The sequence below is a fragment of the Abramis brama genome (assembly GCF_963993115.1).
Source record: "Abramis brama genome assembly, chromosome: 2".
In the NCBI taxonomy this organism is placed as follows: Eukaryota; Metazoa; Chordata; class Actinopteri; order Cypriniformes; family Leuciscidae; genus Abramis; species Abramis brama.
In genome coordinates, this window is record NC_139964.1 from 67593516 (window position 1) to 67615358 (window position 21843).

Genomic DNA, 21843 nt, shown 5'->3' on the forward strand with positions numbered 1-21843 from the left:
ACGCCTGACTATCATATTAATTCATATCTTGAGTTTTAAAACGTTCATTAACACCAGTGACTCGTTTGATGACATTGACCTCACGCGCAGTAAAGCGCTACTGCTGTTTAAAACACACACAAGAGTTTATATGCACAAGCATAACAATTATATTCTCATTTTCATTCGAAACAAACAAGATAAAGATTAATATCACGTCTAACCTTGTGTTTGACACCCGATGCACAGAAGAACAGATGACGCTAAGTGCTTCCGGGTCTTCCGGGTCACGCGCGTGCTTATGGGTATGACGCACCATTCACTACCGGTGTTATGACGAATCGGGTCCTCCCGGTCCTCCAAAAAAAAAAAAAAAAAAAAAAAAAAAGAATCGGGTCCTCCCTCGAAATTGGGTCTCCATCAACTTTGATCATACTAAGTACATACGAACGATATTACTTTAAAATAGGCTATACAATATATCATTTTCTGTTTTGTGAAATAGCAAGGCCTTTCTTTTAATTTTGTGTGTGTGTTTAAATAGCGCTTCGGTCATTATATGCCTATATATATATATATATATATATATATATATATATATATATATATATATATATATAATGTGCTATAAATTAATATAAAAAATCAACTAGAAATTAGTGTTCACATGAACATAATACTCAGGTTATGATTTTATTTTGAAATATTTATTACCACAGGTATTACATGCCTATTATTGTTTGTCATATTTACGTATTCATTGTATTTCAATGTGCTCAATGATGGTTTATTTTTCATTATATGCCCATATATATATATATATATATATATATATATATATATATATATATATATATATAAACATAAACCATTATATACCATTTATATGTGTGTGTGTGTGTGTGTGTGTGTGTGTGTAGAATTAGCCTATTTAAAAAAACATCTATGAGGAATTATGATATTTGGACAGCAGAGGGAGACAGTGTTTATATCACAGACTGTAAAGGTTTATACAGTTTCTGTGCAGAGAATGTACAAAAGTGATGTGGAAATGATTAAGCCGTTATATATGGCGGAAATATGACAATTAATAACAGAAATGTAATCGATCATTCAAATAAATAAAAAAATCATTAAGGATTCTGTTAATCTGAAAGACTAAATACTGACTTTAGATTTATAAAAATATATTAAAAAATATTTATAAAACATGACATGCCACTACAAGGATATACTGAACAAAGAAATGGTGAAAAATAAACCATCATGAAGCACATTGAAATACAATGAATACGTAAATATGACAAATAATAACAGGCATGTAATACCTGTGGTAATAAATATTTCTAAATAAAATCATAATCTTAGTATTCTGTTCATGTGAACACTAATTTCTAGTTGATTTTTTTATATTAATTTATAGCACACACACACATATATACACACACACATATATATATATACAGACACACACACACACACACATATATATATATACACAGTGAGGAAAATAAGTATTTGAACACCCTGCTATTTTGCAAGTTCTCCCACTTAGAAATCATGGAGGGGTCTGAAATTGTCATCGTAGGTGCATGTCCACTGTGAGAGACATCATCTAAAAAAAAATCCAGAAATCACAATGTATGATTTTTTAACAATTTATTTGTATGATACAGCTGCAAATAAGTATTTGAACACCTGAGAAAATCAATGTTAATATTTGGTACAGTAGCCTTTGTTTGCAATTACAGAGGTCAAACGTTTCCTGTAGTTTTTCACCAGGTTTGCACACACTGCAGGAGGGATTCTGGCCCACTCCTCCACACAGATCTTCTCTAGATCAGTCAGGTTTCTGGGCTGTCGCTGAGAAACACGGAGTTTGAGCTCCCTCCAAAGATTCTCTATTGGGTTTAGGTCTGGAGACTGGCTAGGCCACGCCAGAACCTTGATATGCTTCTTACAGAGCCACTCCTTGGTTATCCTGGCTGTGTGCTTCGGGTCATTGTCATGTTGGAAGACCCAGCCTCGACCCATCTTCAATGCTCTAACTGAGGGAAGGAGGTTGTTCCCCAAAATCTCGCAATACATGGCCCCGGTCATCCTCTCCTTAATACAGTGCAGTCGCCCTGTCCCATGTGCAGAAAAACACCCCCAAAGCATGATGCTACCACCCCCATGCTTCACAGTAGGGATGGTGTTCTTGGGATGGTACTCATCATTCTTCTTCCTCCAAACACGTTTAGTGGAATTATGACCAAAAAGTTCTATTTTGGTCTCATCTGACCACATGACTTTCTCCCATGACTCCTCTGGATCATCCAAATGGTCATTGGCAAACTTAAGACGGGCCTTGAGATGTGCTGGTTTAAGCAGGGGAACCTTCCGTGCCATGCATGATTTCAAACCATGACGTCTTAGTGTATTACCAACAGTAACCTTGGAAACGGTGGTCCCAGCTCTTTTCAGGTCATTGACCAGCTCCTCCCGTGTAGTTCTGGGCTGATTTCTCACCTTTCTTAGGATCATTGAGACCCCACGAGGTGAGATCTTGCATGGAGCCCCAGTCCGAGGGAGATTGACAGTCATGTTTAGCTTCTTCCATTTTCTAATGATTGCTCCAACAGTGGACCTTTTTTCACCAAGCTGCTTGGCAATTTCCCCGTAGCCCTTTCCAGCCTTGTGGAGGTGTACAATTTTGTCTCTAGTGTCTTTGGACAGCTCTTTGGTCTTGGCCATGTTAGTAGTTGGATTCTTACTGATTGTATGGGGTGGACAGGTGTCTTTATGCAGCTAACGACCTCAAACAGGTGCATCTAATTTAGGATAATAAATGGAGTGGAGGTGGACATTTTAAAGGCAGACTAACAGGTCTTTGAGGGTCAGAATTCTAGCTGATAGACAGGTGTTCAAATACTTATTTGCAGCTGTATCATACAAATAAATAGTTAAAAAATCATATATTGTGATTTCTGGATTTTTTTTTTAGATTATGTCTCTCACAGTGGACATGCACCTACGATGACAATTTCAGACCCCTCCATGATTTCCAAGTGGGAGAACTTGCAAAATAGCAGGGTGTTCAAATACTTATTTTCCTCACTATATATATATACACACGCACACACTCACATACATGCACACAAACAAATCTAATTCCACATGCTACTATCCATTTATTTATTTTGTCCACATCTATTTAAACTCTCATTGAAACTCATATTGCAATCCTGTCCATACAGTTTGATCTATTATTACAAACGAGCCACGACAAAGAGAGTCTGTATGTACATTCAAAACTTTATTTATGGAATACAGTGTAGAAAGCGCAGTTGTTCTCCAGTCAAAGCAAATGATACACAGAAAAACATCACAGAAAGAACCTCATCACCACCATCTCTGAACCACAGCAACCCACACTGATAATTACCCATGATGCATCACTGATCTGAGAACAGCAGTGCGAACGACGCGTGACGGCATCGCTGAGAAGATTCTGTAAACGATTGATTATGACATTCATCAGACGCGTTTTGATTATGGATTATGAAACTTTGATCAACTGTAAATGCTGGATGTCACATAATCATAACCATCGGTTTATACTGGTAATCTGATAATAACCAGCAACACATTCGGTCACGTGACGCTTTCTACAACAAGAGGTGAGAGTGACAGATGCATCAGAACACACGAGAATCTCCAACAAATCATATTTCACCCCAAAATCAAAAGAACAATATATGCAATAACATTTTGCACATTGCCTATTCATATTCTTTGCATTTTTACATTATTTTCATGTCAATTAAGCACAAATTCTCATTGTAATTAAAAAAAATCCAATAAATTAGCATTAAATCAAATCAGTTCTGTACAAATATTACCATAAATACGATTTAAAGAGGCTATATGTACAGAATGACTCTTTCGGCATTATCCTAAACATAAGCTTTTATTTCATGTGCTACGGAAGAGAGACTCACGGGAACGTAACCGTCACATCCTTTGATTTTCCCGGGAAAAACGTCCCGAGTCCTTCACATAAACATCAGTCTAAAGGCTATAGACAACCTAGGGAATCGGGGAAGGTCTTGTTTTTTAAGTTTCGTTACAAACCGTTCACACATTAGCAATAAAAAAGCGATAAATACATGCAAATTCGTACATATAGCCCCTTTAAATATTTAATTATTTTGTTGCATTACAGTAATAACAATTTGGGGTGAAATTAAATAAAATGTTGCAATGCAAAACCATTTTCTTTTGATTTTGCAGTGAGATGAAGGTGTTTCTCTCTCAGTAAAAAAAAAAAAAAAAAAAAGAGCGAGAGAGAGAGAGAGAGAGAGCGAGAGAGAGAGAGAGAGAGAGAGAGAGAGAGAGAGAGAGAGAGAGAGAGAGAGAGAGAGAGAGAGAGAGAGAGAGAGAGAGAGAGAGAGAGATTTCTACATCTGTGATCTGAGAACACAAAACCGACTGGATACAAACATACAGAAAACGCCCCGAAAACCCGCCCGCCCGCCCCCAGACACCCGCTTAAAAAACACACACAACCACGAGTCCAATGGAAAATCTAAATTAAATAGCAGTTTATAAAGAAGGAGTAAATAAATCTCTGATATGCATAGGACAAAAACATTAAAGACAGTAAATGTACATCAACAGCCACCGCTGGATCTCAGCCTGATAAAAAAATATTCAAATAAAAGAATGGTTTAAGTTGTATCAAAGCAGAAGCCAATAGAGTTTTTTTGTGCAACTCAAATCACATTTTCACAAGTTACTGTTTAAATTCTGCTAAAATGTCTATACATGAGAAAAGACCAAGATCCAAATAGCAGAAGATTTTCTTCATCATTTTTTCTATCATGCACTACATAGTTACAACTAGTTTTTTTTTTTGCATTACTTTAAGATTGAAAAAAAAAAGAAAAGAAAAAAACACTTTTTTTTTGGCAATTTCTTTTTTTTAAATTATTCTTTTTTTCTTGAAAAACAAACCAGAAATAAATCAAACAATTTCAAGATCTCATTCAGAAGGACATTAATTTTACCACTAGATTTTTTCGTGATCACCAAACGCAGCGCAGCTGCAGTCAGTGTGTGATGAAGATGAAGAGGAGGGAGAGGAGGGAGAGACGGGATGAAGTCTCGGACGTTCATCCCTCAGATATCCCAGTGTTTCACTCGTTTAGTAGTGTGAGAGAGAGCAGACGCTGCAGTGGACACGACACTCAACTGTGCATTCAATTGAAAAATTTAAACCGTGTTCGTGTTCATTCGGCCAATGGGAGGTCTTGGTTGAAAAATCTGGAGTGAATTCAAATTTGAACTATGCCTTCAATCTGATTTGTGGTTTGAATATGAACAACTTTAATGGTGCATTCAAATTGATTTTTGGATTCAGTTTGATTTGAACTTGAACTGAATTTGAATTATGTGTTCAGTTTGATTTGAAATGTTCAATTTGAAGTGAACCGAATTAGAATTATTCATTTGAAATTTGATTTGAAATTTGAATTGGAACTGAATTTGAATTATGCACTCAATCTGATTTGGAATGAATTTGAATTATGATTTGTGATCTGAATTCCAATTGAATCTGAATTATGCATTGAATTTGATTTGAATTGTATTTAATTTGATTTGTGATTTGAATTTTAATTATGTGTTCAATCTGATTTGGAATGAATTTGAATTATGATGTGTGATTTGAATTCCAGTTGAATCTGAATTATGCATTCAATTTGATTTGTGATTTGAATTGAATTTGAATTGTGTGTTCAATTTGATTTGTGATTTGAATTGAATTTGAATTGTGTGTTCAATTTGATTTGTGTTTTGAATTTAAATAATGTGTTCAATTTGAATTGAATTCGAATTATGCGTCCTGATTTGATTTGGAATGAATTTGAATTATGCTTTCAGTTGGATTTGCGCTTTGAATTGTGCATTCAATTTGAAACGGAATCTTCAACCACCTGAAACTGACCCCAACCGCATTAATCTGAACATGTGACTGTCCGTCCAGCCAATGGGAGGTGGTCTCTGACTGCCAGTCACGGAAACTGGCCAATGGCAGACGAGATGCTTGTGTCAGGTGTCCTCTGCAGCGTCTGGAGATGAGGAGGAGATGAGGAGGGTTCGGGTGGGGGTAAGTTACGCCATCAGTTGTGGATCTGCTCGAAGAACTTGTATGTGGGGTTTTCATAGCCGTTCTGCTGCATCTTAGACAGGTGACGTTCCTCCGGGGTCACGGCAGCGTCCACCTGTCAATCAGATCCATTCGCATTACACACCTGCTCACATCTACAGTTGACCTATCGGTAAGCCCCGCCCCCCGAACGCAGATGAGCCAATGGCAGTGGAGTATCAGTTGCACGGGGAACTCGGACATCTTTAGGTTTCAGCGGCATAGAGAATCATTGGAAGATCTGATGCTTTCATCGTTTTGATGGCGTTTATGCTACAAACATGGTAAAACGATGTGCTGCCGACGCTGATTCACAAGTTCACACTGATTCACACGTTGTATGTGACGAGGTGTACAGCAAACAAGCTAAAAACCCAGAAATAAGTTTTTACACGCTGTCGACCCCAAAAAAATGAGACAAAAGTGGATACAGGCAATTGACCCTTCGCAGGGAGTTTGATTGACAGGCGATCTGACCAATCATAATCCGCCATCCAAATCAGTCAGGAGAGTTAGTAGATTAACGTCGGAGGATTTGAACTTGAAAAACTGTGTGTACTGACGTCGGTCCACAGATGAAACAACACTCCTTCTGATGTTCATTCATGATTATTTGATGCTATAAATGAACTAGAAGGAAGAGATGATCGGTTCACGAGCAGCTTTAACTGAGGCGATCTGTCAGACACATTAAAGAGCCACAAAACGCTATTTATTGTTTATATCTCTTTAAAAAAAATGACCTAATGTGAAAGTTGAGACTTTGTTTGACATCAAAAGTACCCTGGTCTGTCCTGTGTCAGTGTGTCGTCAGTGTCCTCTCCGCTCCGCGTGAGAACATGGTGTGTGTGAGAGAGGCGTGGCTTGTCGGACATAGCAACAGTAACTAAAGGGGGCGGGTCTTTGCGAACGGTCAATTGAGACAGAGCGTAACGTGTCATGTTACTCTGAGAACTACTGGAGGGGAACGTAATCAGCGACAGGGTAGCTTAGCTTAGAGAAATATAATATATAAAACTGACATTTGGAAATTAACAAAATGTTCACTGCACACATTTCTAGTGCATAGTGAGTGTCAGAATCCCACAATTTACTCATTCGTTCCAGACTTTTGTCTCCTTAAATGCTCGTTTTTTGAGGTCGACAGCTTATAAAACTTATTTCTGTTTTTTTAGCTTGTTTGCTGTACATCTTGTCACATAGCAGCTTTTAGACAGCGTTTTGTTATAAGTCAGAAATGACGATGTGGGCGTGGCTTCAGGTTGTGTGTCGCTCTTGTTACACACCATATTTACTTTAAAATCTTTTATATATCCCTCAATGGCATATTAAAGTCCCACTTGAGATCTCCTCGACGAGAGCTGGTCCTTCTGTGTCCAAAATTGATTAAATGTGACCCTGGATCATAAAACCAGTCTCGAGTCGCACGGGTATATTTGTATAACAATACATTGTATGGGTCAAAATTATAGATTTTTCTTTTATGCCAAAAATCATTAGGATATTAAGTAAAGATCATGTTCCATGAAGATATTTAGTAAATTTCCTACCGTAAATGTATAAAACATGTATTTCTGTGAGTGAATGCAGCACAATCGCCAACATAAATGAACAACTTTAAAGGAGATTTTCTCAATGTTTTGATTTTTTTGCATCCTCAGATTCCAATAGTTGTATATCAGCCAAATATTGTCCTATCCTAACAAACCATACATCAATGGGACGCTTATTTATTCAGCTTTCATATGATGTATAACTCTCAATTTAAAAAAATTGACTCATGTGACTGGTTTTGTGGTCCAGAGTCACATTATACATCTTGGAACCCTTTTTCAAGGTTTGCGACGGAAGTGAATCAATCAAAACTAACTTTAGCTGGATAATAACTTTATTCTAGAGCTGCTGTAAAGCCTGAACAATCTCTGTTACTGTAATCTCCTGTTATCACTGTAAAGCTGCTTTGAAACGATCTATATTGTTAAAGCGCTGTATAAATGAAGGAGACTTGACAAGGTTTTCACACTGACAGCTTTCATTGTGAGACAGTTCGCAACTCTGTTTGTTTGTCCGAGTTAGCAACCGTAACTAAGGGGGCGGGGCTTACCCATGTAATTGGCACTGACCTCAATGATCCCGTGGTGGATGGACGTGTACTGTTTCTTCCTCAGCATCACCAGGGTGATGACGATGATGGTTGCTATGACAACGCCTCCGACCATCAGGCCAATAATAGCTCCCTTATTGGAGCTCACGTCCTCGGCAAAGAAAACCTGAGCAACGGAAACAAGAGAGAAGACCAGATTACAGGCACTGACCTCTCAACGATAAAGATTTTATGAAGGTTTTAAATTTAAGACTTATTTAAGACCAAGTAACGGACATTTAAGAAATAAACTGAAGGGAACTCAATATGTTCTCTAAATGTAAATGTTTATGGAGAAACACTTCAGAGTTTGAAAATACATCTTCCAACAGATATGTTACTTTTTCATTCATTTTTCTAAAAAAAAAAGAAAAGAAAAAAAGAAGCTTTGATCATTTTCCTCAAAACCTCTACAATATGGAAATAATGTAAAATGACATGAAATACGAAGTTTTGTTTTCTCTGAAATGACTAATGCAAGAACAAATATCTACAGATGGCTCACAAAAATCAGCTTCATTTAGAAGTTTTGACATATTTATTCACTTCATTTTACATTTCCATCTCAAGCAAATTTATCTTGATTTAAACTTGTTTCGATATTTGTACTGGAAAGCATGCATGCAACATTTAATGCCATGACTTTATGAATTTAAGACGATCCGCTCTGATTTAAGACCATTTTAAGAGTTTTTAAATAGGTCTTAAAAACTTCCACAAATTAAGGCCTTAAAATGGTCTAAATGAATAAATTCAGTCGCCATGGCAACGTAACCCCCATGGTTTCTGCGGGTTGCGTTGCCATGGCGACTGAATCGTGCAACGCATCGTTAGCTAGAATACTGTGATGTGAGCGTGTAGGTCGTTAGCTAGAATACTGTGATGCGAGCGTGTAGGTCGTTAGCTAGAATACTGTGATGCGAGCGTGTAGGTCGTTAGCTAGAATACTGTGATGCGAGCGTGTAGGTCGTTAGCTAGAATACTGTGATGCGAGCGTGTAGGTCGTTAGCTAGAATACTGTGATGCGAGCGTGTAGGTCGTTAGCTAGAATACTGTGATGCGAGCGTGTAGGTCGTTAGCTAGAATATGAGCGTGCACGTACCAGTTTCTGGTGGTAAACTTCGCTGTGTCTCTCTTCGGCTTCCATCCGCAGCTCAGGAATATCATCCGGCTTCAGTCCAGACACTGATTGACAACCAGAGACGCAAATTAAACATCGCAAGTAATGCACTGGAGCGAGTGGTGTGTTGCATTAACACCAAGGACTTACAAAGAGTCTATAGCACAACTATAACGATAATGACAGAGAAATTAAATCGTTGGGATTTTCTCCAGCTGATGAACGATAAAAACATCGGCAATTTGATCATTTGAGTTATGCGTTCAATTTGAGGTGAACGGAATTAGTATTCATATCAAATTTGATTTGAAAATAATTCGAAAGTTTGTCTTCAATTTGATTTGGAACAGCCAATCAGAATCTTGCTTTAAGAGCTCCAGCATTTAAAGCGACAGACGCCATAAAATGCATAATTATAATAAAAAGATATAAAAATGCAGCACTCTTATAATAAACAGAACGATATCGTGCGCTGGTGTGGACGCTAATATAGTTATCCGTCTTGGTATGGGCCTTTACGAATGTTTTTATTCTGACATGTTTTAAATTTAGTTTTAGTCTAAGTTTTGTGTCAAATGTACTATATATATATTCAACCTTGTCAAGTTTTAGTCAACTAAATGTGTTATTGCATAATGGTTAATTATTTGTATGACAAAAAAGCTGTTTAATTTAATATGATTAAAAGATAAAAATGTATGTTGTATGTCTTCATTTGATTGCCAGAAAAATTTAAATACACAACAGAATTTCTGGGGGGAAAAAATAATTTCATAGAAATGAAAATATATATATTTTTGAAATTAATAAATTGTAGTTTTTATGAATTCAATTAATTAGACATGCTTTTTGATTATTAAAATTTAATTAAACCATGAATATTTAATCCAAAAAAACTTAAAACAGAAAAAAAAAAAATTTGAGAAGAAAAAAAAAAACAAAATGAACTTTTAATAATAGTAATAAATTGTATTTGTAATGCGCCTTTCTCAAACTCAAAGCGCTACAACATGTTCAGAACAAAATAAATAAAATAATATCATAAATTTCACAGTGATAAATTATAAATATTTTAATTAATTGTTGTTAAATTGTATACGTTTCATGATTTCAATTAATTAGACATGCTTTTTGATTACTACATTTTAATTGAACCATTAAATTTAACGGGGAAAACATGCATTTTGGAAAAAATTAACTGGATTTTAAATGGCCCTAAAACAGGCTTATTATTTCACAGATGGGAATCAGAATTTGTGGAACCAGAATATTGTCTTAAACTGAACTGAATCAGACTGTGGCATTTACATGACTCAACACTAATGGAAATATTGCCATATTCAGATTAATATTCTGCTATCAGTGTTTGTGCTCATGTTTGTGTTTTATAATGTAACAAAATGTGCAGTAAACGTCACTGAATTCACAGCCATATGGAACAGATGTGAGGTTTTACATTATAAAACACAATTATGAGCATATGTTAAAAATTTGAAAAATATTCCATGATCACACGTACCTGGTCGTGTCGGGAAGCCTCGGTCTGCGACGGGTCGGGCATCGACCGGCTCAACTGCGGAGAAACAGGAGCATCACTCACTCATGCACTTCATATTCACATCAACACAGGATTCATCTGACTAATAAAGCTGAGCGCCATTCACACACACGCATGAACATAACGATTAATATTGCTCATTGTTAATAAATAACTGTGTTTCTGATGCACGAACACAGTTTTATGCACTATTGTAACCTAATTTTCCTTGCATGAACATTATAGAAATTATATTTTATTTAAGAACAATTGCTTCAAAAGTCATTTCATTTCAATAAAAGATGTGATGCTTGATTTGGTTTATATTTGGTTATTGCGCTCGCTTGCGCCCTCTTGTGGGCATAGGAGAAAATACAGTACTTTTTTCCTCTAACATTAAAGGGATAGTTCACCCAAAAATGAAAATTAGCCCATGATTTACTCGCCCTCAAGTCATCCTAGGTGTATATGACATTCTTCTTTCAGACGAATACAATCTGAGTTATATTAAAAAAATGTCCTGACTCTTCCAAGCTTTAATGGCAGTGAATGGCTGTTTCTGTTTTGAAGTCCATAAAAGTGATTCAATTCATCATAAAAGTGCATCTATCCATGATAAAAAAATAAAATGCACTTTTATGATGGATAGATGCACTTTTATCATGGACAGATGCACTTTTATGATGGATAGATGCACTTTTATCATGAACAGATGCACTTTTATGATGGACAGATGCACTTTTATGATGGATAGATGCACTTTTATGATGGACAGATGCACTTTTATGATGACAGATGCACTTTTATGGACTTCAAAACAGAAACAGCCATCCACTGCCATTATAAAGCTTGGAAGAACCAGGACATTTTTTTAATATAACTTCATAATCATAATAATAATCATACACCTAGGATGACTTGAGGGCAAGTAAATCAATCATGGGCTAATTTTCATGTTTGGATGATCTATCCCTTTAAGCATTGCCTTTACAATTCACATTTTGCTAATGATTAAGATAGAAATTTGAATTGAGCTTTTCAGCCATTTTGCCAGCCCTAGAGAGCAGACTGGTAATGAATTGCTGATTGGAAGCATCAGATCTCGGTGTTCCTGTGACAGCGGGTGTCGGATGGCAGCCGGGGCTGCTGGGATACGTCCAGCTCGTACCCTCGTTCTGTGTGTTGGGCTGGTTGAAGCTCTCGGGGTGTATGAAGCCGAAGCCCTGCGAGTCTTCGGCCGGCAGCAGGTCCAGGCTCACGGTGCTGTCCGGCATCAGCGCGTCGTTGCCGTAACTCACCCGGACGTCACTCTGCAGGTTAGCCAACTGAGCCGACATCTCCTGCTGCTCGCGCTGCAACAGCTCTGAGACACACACACACACACACACACACACACACACACACACACACACACACACACACACGTTTACTTAGCTATCTAAATGGGGACATTCAATATACATATTTTCATATATGTGACCCTGGATCACAAAACCAGTCATATGATCAATTTTTTGAAATTGAGAGTTATACATCACATGAAAGCTGAATAAATGAGCTTCCCATTGATGTTTGGTTTGTTATGATAGGACAATATTTGGCTGAGATACAACTATTGAAAATCTGGAATCTGAGGGTGCAAAAAAAATCGAAACATTGAGAAAATCTCCTTTAAAGTTGTTCATTTATGTTGGCGATTGTGCTGCATTCACTCACAAAAATACATGTTTTATATATTTACGGTTGGAAATTTACAAAATATCTTCATGGAACATGATCTTTACTTAATATCCTAATGATTTTTGGCATAAAAGAAAAATGGATAATTTTGATCCATACAGTGTATTGTTGGCTATTGCCACAGATATACCCGTGCGACTCGAGACTGGTGACGGGATCCAGTGTCGCATATATATTTGATATAATTTACAAATAATAGCACATACAACTTTTAAAGCTATTCCAAAATGATTTGTTATGGTTTACATAATTAAATATTTTAAACATAAAATATGTTCACATTTAAAAAAAATAGAAAATAGTTAAACTTAAAGGCATGTTTTGACAATAATAATGAAGTGTGAGAGAGAGAGAGAGAGAGAGAGAGAGAGAGAGAGAGAGAGAGAGAGAGAGAGATGATGATGATGATGATGATGATTGATGACGATACGACAGGATTACAGAGGAAACGACAGGCTTATCAGAGCTTTAATTACAGACACACTTGATGACAGACGAGCTGCTGCCGAACGCAGGAACGAAGCCAGAAGCCAGAGAGCAAACGCACAGATGGAGCGGTGATGCACGAGACACAAATACACACCAGTGGACGAGCAACACGTGAGATCAGACCCGATACCACATCTGACTCCATCATTACAGTCAAATATAGTCCATCATTATATTGTGACCCTGGATCACGTCACCAGTCTCCAGTCGCACGGGTATATCTGTGGCAATAGCCAACAATACATTATATGGGTCAAAATGATCCATTTTTCTTTTATGCCAAAAATCATTAGGATATTAAGTAAAGATCATGTTCCATGAAGATATTTTGTGAATTTCCTATCGTAAATATATATAACATGTATTTCTGTGAGTGAATGCAGCACAATCGCCAACATAAATGAACAACTTTAAAGGAGATTTTCTCAATGTTTTGATTTTTTGCACCCTCAGATTCCAGATTTTCAATAGTTGTATCTCGGCCAAATATTGTCCTATCATAACAAACCAAACATCAATGGAAAGCTTATTTATTGATGATGTATAAATCTCAATTTCCAAAAATTGACCCATGTGACTGGTTTTGTGGTCCAGGGTCACATATGGTTAGTTTGTCATCATCTCTTTCCTGAACAACATCACAGTCTCGTCACAAACTCACCGACTTGGTCCTGGATATCCTCAGCGACTCCCGGCACCTTGTACAGGAGCCCGAGAGACTGGTTCATTCGCTCCTCGATCACACGCAGATGGGTTAGCACCTGAGGTCAAAGGTCAGAGGTCAGTGGGTCACTGAGCTTTTAATCCGCTTCAATCCTAAAGGATCTTCAAAGATCCAGCTAACTCACGGTTTGCTCATCTTCACAATCAGCAAAGCCTAGTTAACCAGATGCACTGCAGAAAATTTAGTCTCGTTTCCAGTCCAAATATCTAAAAATTCGTAAATTAAGATGCATTTACTACATGAGTGAAATTACATAAGATATTATGTCCTGTTTTCTGGGGGAATTAACAAAATTAAGTGAGTTGATGCTTAAAAAATGGAAAATTATCTGCCAATGGGGTAAGAAAATATTTTTTAGATAATTTTGGCAGATAATTTTGCTTGTTTTAAGCAAAAACTCACTTAATTTTAATTTATTTCCCCTGAAAACAAGACTTAATATCTTATGTAATTTTACTACTTTAGTAAATGCATCCTGATTTAATTCAATTAAAGCGGTGTGAAGAATGGATTAATAAATAATGTAACATTTATCATTGTTAGTTAATGCATTAACTAATTGGACCCAGGGTTAATATCGTTAACTAAAAACATTTCTGTAAACTGAAATAAAGCTGAAATGAAATTAAACTAAATGAAAATGAGAAGCACTAAAATTATTAACTGGAAATAAATCAAGATAAAAAAAAAAAAAAAAAAAAAATGAAACCTAAATAAATACTATAAAAAATCTTTAAAAAAAAGAAAGACAAAAGCACTTAACAAAACTACTAAAAATAAAATTAACATAAAAAAAATATTTAAAAATAAAAGCTAATTCAAAATATTAATAATACTAAAATAAAAACTCAAATGAACCAGGATGGGAGCTTACTGTAAAGTGTTAACTTCACATTTATACGTCAAGCGCAATAGTTCAACATTATTATGGGGATTTTTTTTATTTATTATTTACATAAAACATACTGTAAAAGCACAAGAACGCTGACAGTCAATAATGTGCTATTTTTGCAGGTTATTATCGGTGATGAACTCGTACCTGCGGCCGGATCTGCGCGGCTTTCTTCGGGTCGACCATGCGCACGTGTTCGAAGTGTTTGAGTGTGTGTTGTCGGTCTTTCTGCTCGGCGCGCACGTACTTCTTCAGCAGACTGAACACATGCCGAGGCTGCAGGAGACACAGCAGCATCAGCAAACACTCACAACACCAGATATCAGTTTTGATATCAGCAAACTCTCTCACATTCAGAACTCATATGATCTGTATTTCTATATGCTACGTCACAATTCTCCTATTTATACTACACCCTAAAAGCATGCACTCCTTTAATGAAGATACTTTCGAGTAGCTTTTGGAACAAACTACTTTGTCTCCGTTTAAACTGCCCTGTCAATCAAGTTATAATCCTCCACATTCAATTTAATTTAATTGATCTACCAGTCATGTGTCATATCTAATGCAAGCTAAAAATGAGACAGAAGTATATCATGCAATTCTGACTTTTAAAATGGCAAAAATATTAATTCCAAACTTATGAACTCTTGTGTATGATGCGTGTGAACGAGTTTCTACAGAATAAGCACTTGTATGTGTATGTGTGCATCATGTGAGACGTGTGTAAAAGCACACGTGTGTATCAGTGCATCATGTGAGGTGTGTGTTAGAGCACACTCGTGTATCAGTGCATCATGTGAGGTGTGTGTTAGAGCACACGTGTGTGTCTGAGCATCATGTGTAAAAGCACACGCGTGTATCAGTGCATCATGTGAGGAGTGTGTTAGAGCACACGCGTGTGTATCTGAGCATCATGTGTAAAAGCACACGTGTATCAGTGCATCATGTGAGGTGTGTGTTAGAGCACACGCGTGTGTATCTGAGCATCATGTGTAAAAGCACACGTGTATCAGTGCATCATGTGAGGTGTGTGTTAGAGCACACGCGTGTGTATCTGAGCATCATGTGTAAAAGCACACGTGTATCAGTGCATCATGTGAGGCGTGTGTAAAAGCACACGTGTGTATCAGTGCATTATGTGAGGTGTGTGTTAGAGCACACGCGTGTGTATCTGAGCATCATGTGTAAAAGCACACGTGTATCAGTGCATCATGTGAGGCGTGTGTAAAAGCACACGCGTGTATCAGTGCATCATGTGAGGAGTGTGTTAGAGCACACGCGTGTGTATCTGAGCATCATGTGTAAAAGCACACGTGTATCAGTGCATCATGTGAGGAGTGTGTTAGAGCACACGCTTGTGTATCTGAGCATCATGTGTAAAAGCACACGTGTATCAGTGCATCATGTGAGGTGTGTGTTAGAGCACACGCTTGTGTATCTGAGCATCATGTGTAAAAGCACACGTGTGTATCAGTGCATCATGTGAGGTGTGTGTTAGAGCACACGCGTGTGTATCTGAGCATCATGTGAGGTGTGTGTTAGAGCACACGTGTGTATCTGTGCATCATGTGAGGTGTGTGTTAGAGCACACGCGTGTGTATCTGAGCATCATGTGAGGTGTGTGTTAGTGCACACGTGTGTATCAGTGCATCATGTGAGGTGTGTGTTAGAGCACACGCGTGTGTATCTGAGCATCATGTGAGGTGTGTGTTAGTGCACACGTGTGTATCAGTGCATCATGTGAGGTGTGTGTTAGAGCACACGCGTGTATCTGAGCATCATGTGAGGTGTGTGTTAGTGCACACGTGTGTATCAGTGCATCATGTGAGGTGTGTGTTAGAGCACACGTGTGTATCTGAGCATCATGTGAGGTGTGTGTTAGAGCACACGTGTGTATCTGTGCATCATGTGAGGTGTGTGTTAGAGCACACGTGTGTATCTGAGCATCATGTGAGGTGTGTGTTAGAGCACACGTGTGTATCTGTGCATCATGTGAGGTGTGTGTTAGAGCACACGCGTGTGTATCTGAGCATCATGTGAGGTGTGTGTTAGTGCACACGTGTGTATCAGTGCATCATGTGAGGTGTGTGTTAGAGCACACGCGTGTGTATCTGAGCATCATGTGAGGTGTGTGTTAGTGCACACGTGTGTATCAGTGCATCATGTGAGGTGTGTGTTAGAGCACACGCGTGTATCTGAGCATCATGTGAGGTGTGTGTTAGTGCACACGTGTGTATCAGTGCATCATGTGAGGTGTGTGTTAGAGCACACGTGTGTATCTGAGCATCATGTGAGGTGTGTGTTAGAGCACACGTGTGTATCTGAGCATCATGTGAGGTGTGTGTTAGAGCACACGCGTGTACCCGGGGCGGGTCGCTCTGCAGGGAGGACAGGTAGCTCTCGAGAGCCAGCCGGCGCCGGTCGTTCAGAAGCGCCTCCACGCGAGCCATGTGTGTCTCCACCAGTTGCTGGCGCTCACCGGCCGCCTCCTGCTCCAGCGCCTCCACCTTCTCCTGGAAGCGCTGCGGGGACACCAGCAATCAGGCAAAGACTCATGGGAAATCAAACAATAGAGTGCAACAGCGATCGCCCCTTTTTTCAGCGGCATTTGTTCCGGAAGTGCTTTTTCCATTCATTTCTCCCATAGGGATTTTGAAAAAAGTCTCTATTGACTCATCCTTCCCTAGCGGATCCCGAAGCTGAAAATGGCCCTAAGATAATACTTTTTTTATTTATTTATTTTTGTCCAGAAAGCTTATTTTATTTCATTTTGATATAAAAAAAATGTTTATTTTTAATGCAATTTTCTGGGAGATTTTTTGTTATTTTTAATTTTATTTACCTTTAAATTACTAGATTTGATCAATAAATAATAAATAAATAGTAATTTAAGCACATTCCTCACATTCTTTCAACTTAAATTCAAAATAACTCAATTTCATTAACTCACAGTTTGTCACCAGAAATTCCTGCTGTTAAACACTCAAGCTTAAATAATGTGGGCTGATGGCTTCAACAGAAGCAAATACCATTGATTAACAAACTTTAACGGTCTTTAAAGGTTAATAAGTTATTGTTAAAAATCAATTCCTCTATGGAGAAAATGAATGGAGTTCATTCTACAAGGAAGGACCTCATGGGAAATTCCCAGGTAGAATTCCCGGTAAAGGACTGAACTGACCTGGATCACGGCCTTCTTGTCGTTGCGCGGTAAAGTCTTCGCCTGTCTCTCGGCCTCTTCCCATTCCCTCATCACCTACAGAACAAGATCACATGACAATCAGCACTTTATCCTCCATCATGTTACATCAAACCTCATATTTCTATAGAAACAGCTTCAAAAAATCATTCACAAAAATATAGTAAGGTAGATTTGTTTATGTTTTTGAAAGAAGTCACAAAGTCTGGGTTTATTTGATCAAAAATACAGTAAAAATAGGGAAATATTATTGTAATTTAAAGCAGATGTTATATATATATATATAGTAAAGTGTAATTTATTCCTGTGATCAAAGCTGAATGTTCAGCATCATTACTCCAGTCTTCATTGTCACATGATCCTTCAGAAATCACTCTAATATGATGATTCGCTGCTTGAGAAACATTTATGATTATCAATGTTGGAAACAGTTTCATATTTTTTGTGGAAACTGTGATGAATTTTTTTTTTCAGGATTCTTTGATGAATAGAAAGATCAATAGAACAACATTTATTTGAAATAGAATCTTTTGTAACATTATAAATGTCACTTTTGGTCAATTTATTGTGTCCTCGAAAGCACGAGTTTGTCTGCGTGTCGAACCTGAGACATGCGCTCGCGGTGTTTGGCCTCCAGGCTCTCCTTGGCCTTCAGGAAGTGAGCGTGTTCGTTCTCGTCGGCCGGCGTCTCCAGGTATCGGTCCACGGCGTCGGGAGGACTGGAGGAGGGAGTCGGCACTGCGGATCCCACAGAGACACAACACATCAGAAGAGGCTGGTAAGGGAAGATCTCACGTCCTCACAGCTCGTAAGTTCAGAACTACTACTTTATTGTTTTTAAAAAAAAATTGCCATCATGTGTTGTCATCTTGAAATGATGGTAATTACAATGTGGTGTGAATGCAGCTTAAACCAGGGTTTTGACCATTTAATTCCTAATTACACATTTCACATTTGCAATTTAGTGCATTTAAAAAATATTAACTTTTAGAGTAAAGAACGGTAAGATCTCACGACCTCATAGAGCTCGTAATTACAACTTGGAGAGATGCACGATATATCGGCCATCATATCGGTATCGGCCGATATACAGTAGTCAACATTTGAAGTGGATTGAAACCTTTCATCAAAGTTATACATGAACTTTGTTGATCCACTGACTACTGTATCTTCATTTTTAATGTTATCGGTCTGATAAGAAAATTTGGCCGATATATTACAGCCGATAAATAATGTATTATTTCCTGCAGCTGAGACGCTTCAGATGTTCAACATGATGGTTTTGAATTGCTTGAAATATGATTTGAATCACTTCAAAAAAGGAAAATACAGTATAAAATACAAATATATATAATGTCTGTCATATCGGCTTCATAAAATTACAATGAGAACATTAGATTTGTGTTTTGGACATGGCTTTTAATGGTAAAACTTTAGTTTTTATAATCAGGCTTTTAAAAATTACATAAAAATTTGGATTTAGATTTATCGGCCAATATATCGGTTATCAAATAGAAAGAATTATCGGTTATCGGTATTGGCCAAAATTTCCATATAGGTGCATCCCAAACAACTAGTAAGCTGGGAATTTTCGATTTTGACATCACATGTTGCCATCTTGAAATTACAGTAAATACGAAGTGGTGAACTAAACCAGGGTTAAAACGGTTAGAAGAGAGTTTGACCATTTTATTCCTGTTTAATCTGTAGTGAGGCAATATAACACACAAGAAACTGCAACCTTGAGCAGAACATTCTGGATGATTTGTGCCAAACGATTGTGTTTAAGTTACAGATAATCTCTGTATGATGTCTGGTTATTTATACTCTATAAAATAGAGCTGATGCAAATTATTCATATCTCAAACCAGCAATAGGATCCAACATGAAATGGCTTGACAAGCACAATTTTCTCTCTTGTTGATGCATTACTTACCATATCAAAGGACTTGATTGAAAGCATGACTTGAACGACACTTACTAAAGTCTAAACAGCATTTGACAGATAAAGTCATGAAGAGAGAAGCGAGGAAGCTCAAGGTTTGTAGTGAAGACATTGACAATTTTATGCATGCAAATGTAAAACACACACACACTTCAGTCTCACAAAAATACCACAAGATTAGTTGAAGAATTACAGAGAAATTCAGAGAGAAGATCTGAGTTAATCAGCAGCCAACGCACACACACACACACACACACACGCGTGAGAAACTGACAGTCAGTGCAGATCAGCAAGAGTCTCAAACTGAAGGAATAATTCATTCACTCGTCGTCATGTCCTTCCAAACCCGTACGACTTACTTTCCTCAGTGAAACACAAAAGACGACGTTTAGCAGGATACTCACGCTGATCAGTGACTATCAAACTCCAAAACTGACACAAAAATCACCATAAATGCATCATAACCCTTGTGATAAAGAAGTAAATTTAGTAGAATACTTCTGGAAATAATGGACTTGAACTGAATGTACTGAATTTACAACAGGCATTTCTTAGACGGTTAATTTAATTTAATCTCAGCTTTTCCTATCAGATTTTTTAAGTTTAAAAGTTGTAACATTAGTTAATGCATCGTGAACTAACATGCACATTTTAATTAACTAATAAATGCTGTAAAAATATATATTTCAAATGATAAAATGCAATTTAGTGCATTTAAAAAATATTAACTTTAAGAGTAAACTAACACACTTTTCTTTCTTTTTTTTTATATGTGTGAAATACTATTTGGATTTTTTTCAACTCACTATAGTATTGTACTGTTTATTATTTATTTGTTTATTTTAATCTAAATTTTATTATTTTATTAGCCTTTATAATTAAATACATTTTTATTACATTTGTATTTTAATCTATTTTTATAATTAATTAATTTATTTATTACATTGTTTTCCCCCAGACCCCCGATCCATACTAACATTTAAAAAGGCAGCAATACATTTTTATGTATACAGAACCAATTTATACTGTGAAAAATAAATATTAGAAATATGTGTGAAATATTATTTGGAAAATATTTAGTTAGTTTATTCTACTCACTATAGTATTGTACGGTTTATTATTTATATGTTTATTATAATCAATTTTATTATTTTTATTATTATTTAGCCTTTATAATTTATTTTAATCCATTTTTATTATATTTGTATTTTTATTTATTTTTATTATTTATTTTTTTACATTGTTTTCCCCCAGACCCCACTTTGAAAACCCGTTTATGGTACTTCTATGGAGCTTTTTGACGGCTCCTGATCGCTGTCTGCTTTCATTATGATTAACAGCATCTTGCTAAACGTCTCTTGTTGTGTTTCTCTGAAGGAAGCCTGAGGTTTGATGGGCACGAGTGTGAGTGAATGAGTGTTAGTGGCACGCGTGTCGGTTCTGTCGGTGACTTACACACACTGCTGCAGACAGACTGACAGTATTCCTCCGACTCAAAGTTATTGCGGTTCCCTCCGCAGCCACCGTAGATGAAGGGCGCGCACCGGCCCTCCTCGCGCACAAAATACCAGCGCGGCAACATGGCCCTGCAGGGGCCCGTCTCTGCGCTCGCAAAACACACCTCTGACGGAACACACACACACGCAGACACGCATGAAGAGCAGCGTCTGATGACACGAGAACTAGTGGTCGACCGATATATCGATATTTTGCATTTTTTTCTGCATCTGTTTGACTGATGTGACTTTTATTTTGAATAATAAATGTGACTTATTTTGACAGCGCGTGGGACTTTTATTTTGAAAGCATTGTGAACGGCAGCGCCTGAGTGTCTTCATTCATTTACTGTCTCGGTTTAACAGTTCTGTCTAAGACATTATGC

The 21843-nt window shown here is 37.3% G+C and overlaps 2 protein-coding genes across 3 annotated transcripts in view; both read right to left on the reverse strand.

Annotated features, from left to right (window-relative positions):
- The window catches only part of atp5pf (ATP synthase peripheral stalk subunit F6), a 7655-nt gene extending 7314 nt beyond the window's left edge, over window positions 1-341 (reverse strand). Inside the window, exon 1 of the mRNA XM_084105422.1 lies at window positions 204-341. Coding sequence (XP_083961548.1) covers window positions 204-298 — 95 coding nt within the window. The 5' untranslated portion in view covers window positions 299-341. The remainder of the gene's footprint in view (window positions 1-203) is intronic.
- A 4388-nt stretch (window positions 342-4729) lies between these two features.
- appa (amyloid beta (A4) precursor protein a) overlaps window positions 4730-21843 on the reverse strand; it is a 32912-nt gene continuing 15798 nt past the window's right edge. The window contains exons 7-17 of one of the 2 annotated variants that reach the window (XM_084105292.1): window positions 21417-21584; window positions 18621-18754; window positions 17999-18073; window positions 17181-17339; window positions 14962-15090; window positions 13860-13959; window positions 12138-12332; window positions 10952-11005; window positions 9415-9497; window positions 8293-8439; window positions 4730-6245 (exon numbers count right to left, since the gene is read on the reverse strand). In XM_084105292.1, the coding sequence (XP_083961418.1) occupies window positions 6144-6245; window positions 8293-8439; window positions 9415-9497; window positions 10952-11005; window positions 12138-12332; window positions 13860-13959; window positions 14962-15090; window positions 17181-17339; window positions 17999-18073; window positions 18621-18754; window positions 21417-21584 (1346 nt within the window). In that variant the 3' untranslated portion in view covers window positions 4730-6143. The remainder of the gene's footprint in view (window positions 6246-8292; window positions 8440-9414; window positions 9498-10951; window positions 11006-12137; window positions 12333-13859; window positions 13960-14961; window positions 15091-17180; window positions 17340-17998; window positions 18074-18620; window positions 18755-21416; window positions 21585-21843) is intronic. The other variant, XM_084105293.1, reaches the window with a different exon arrangement.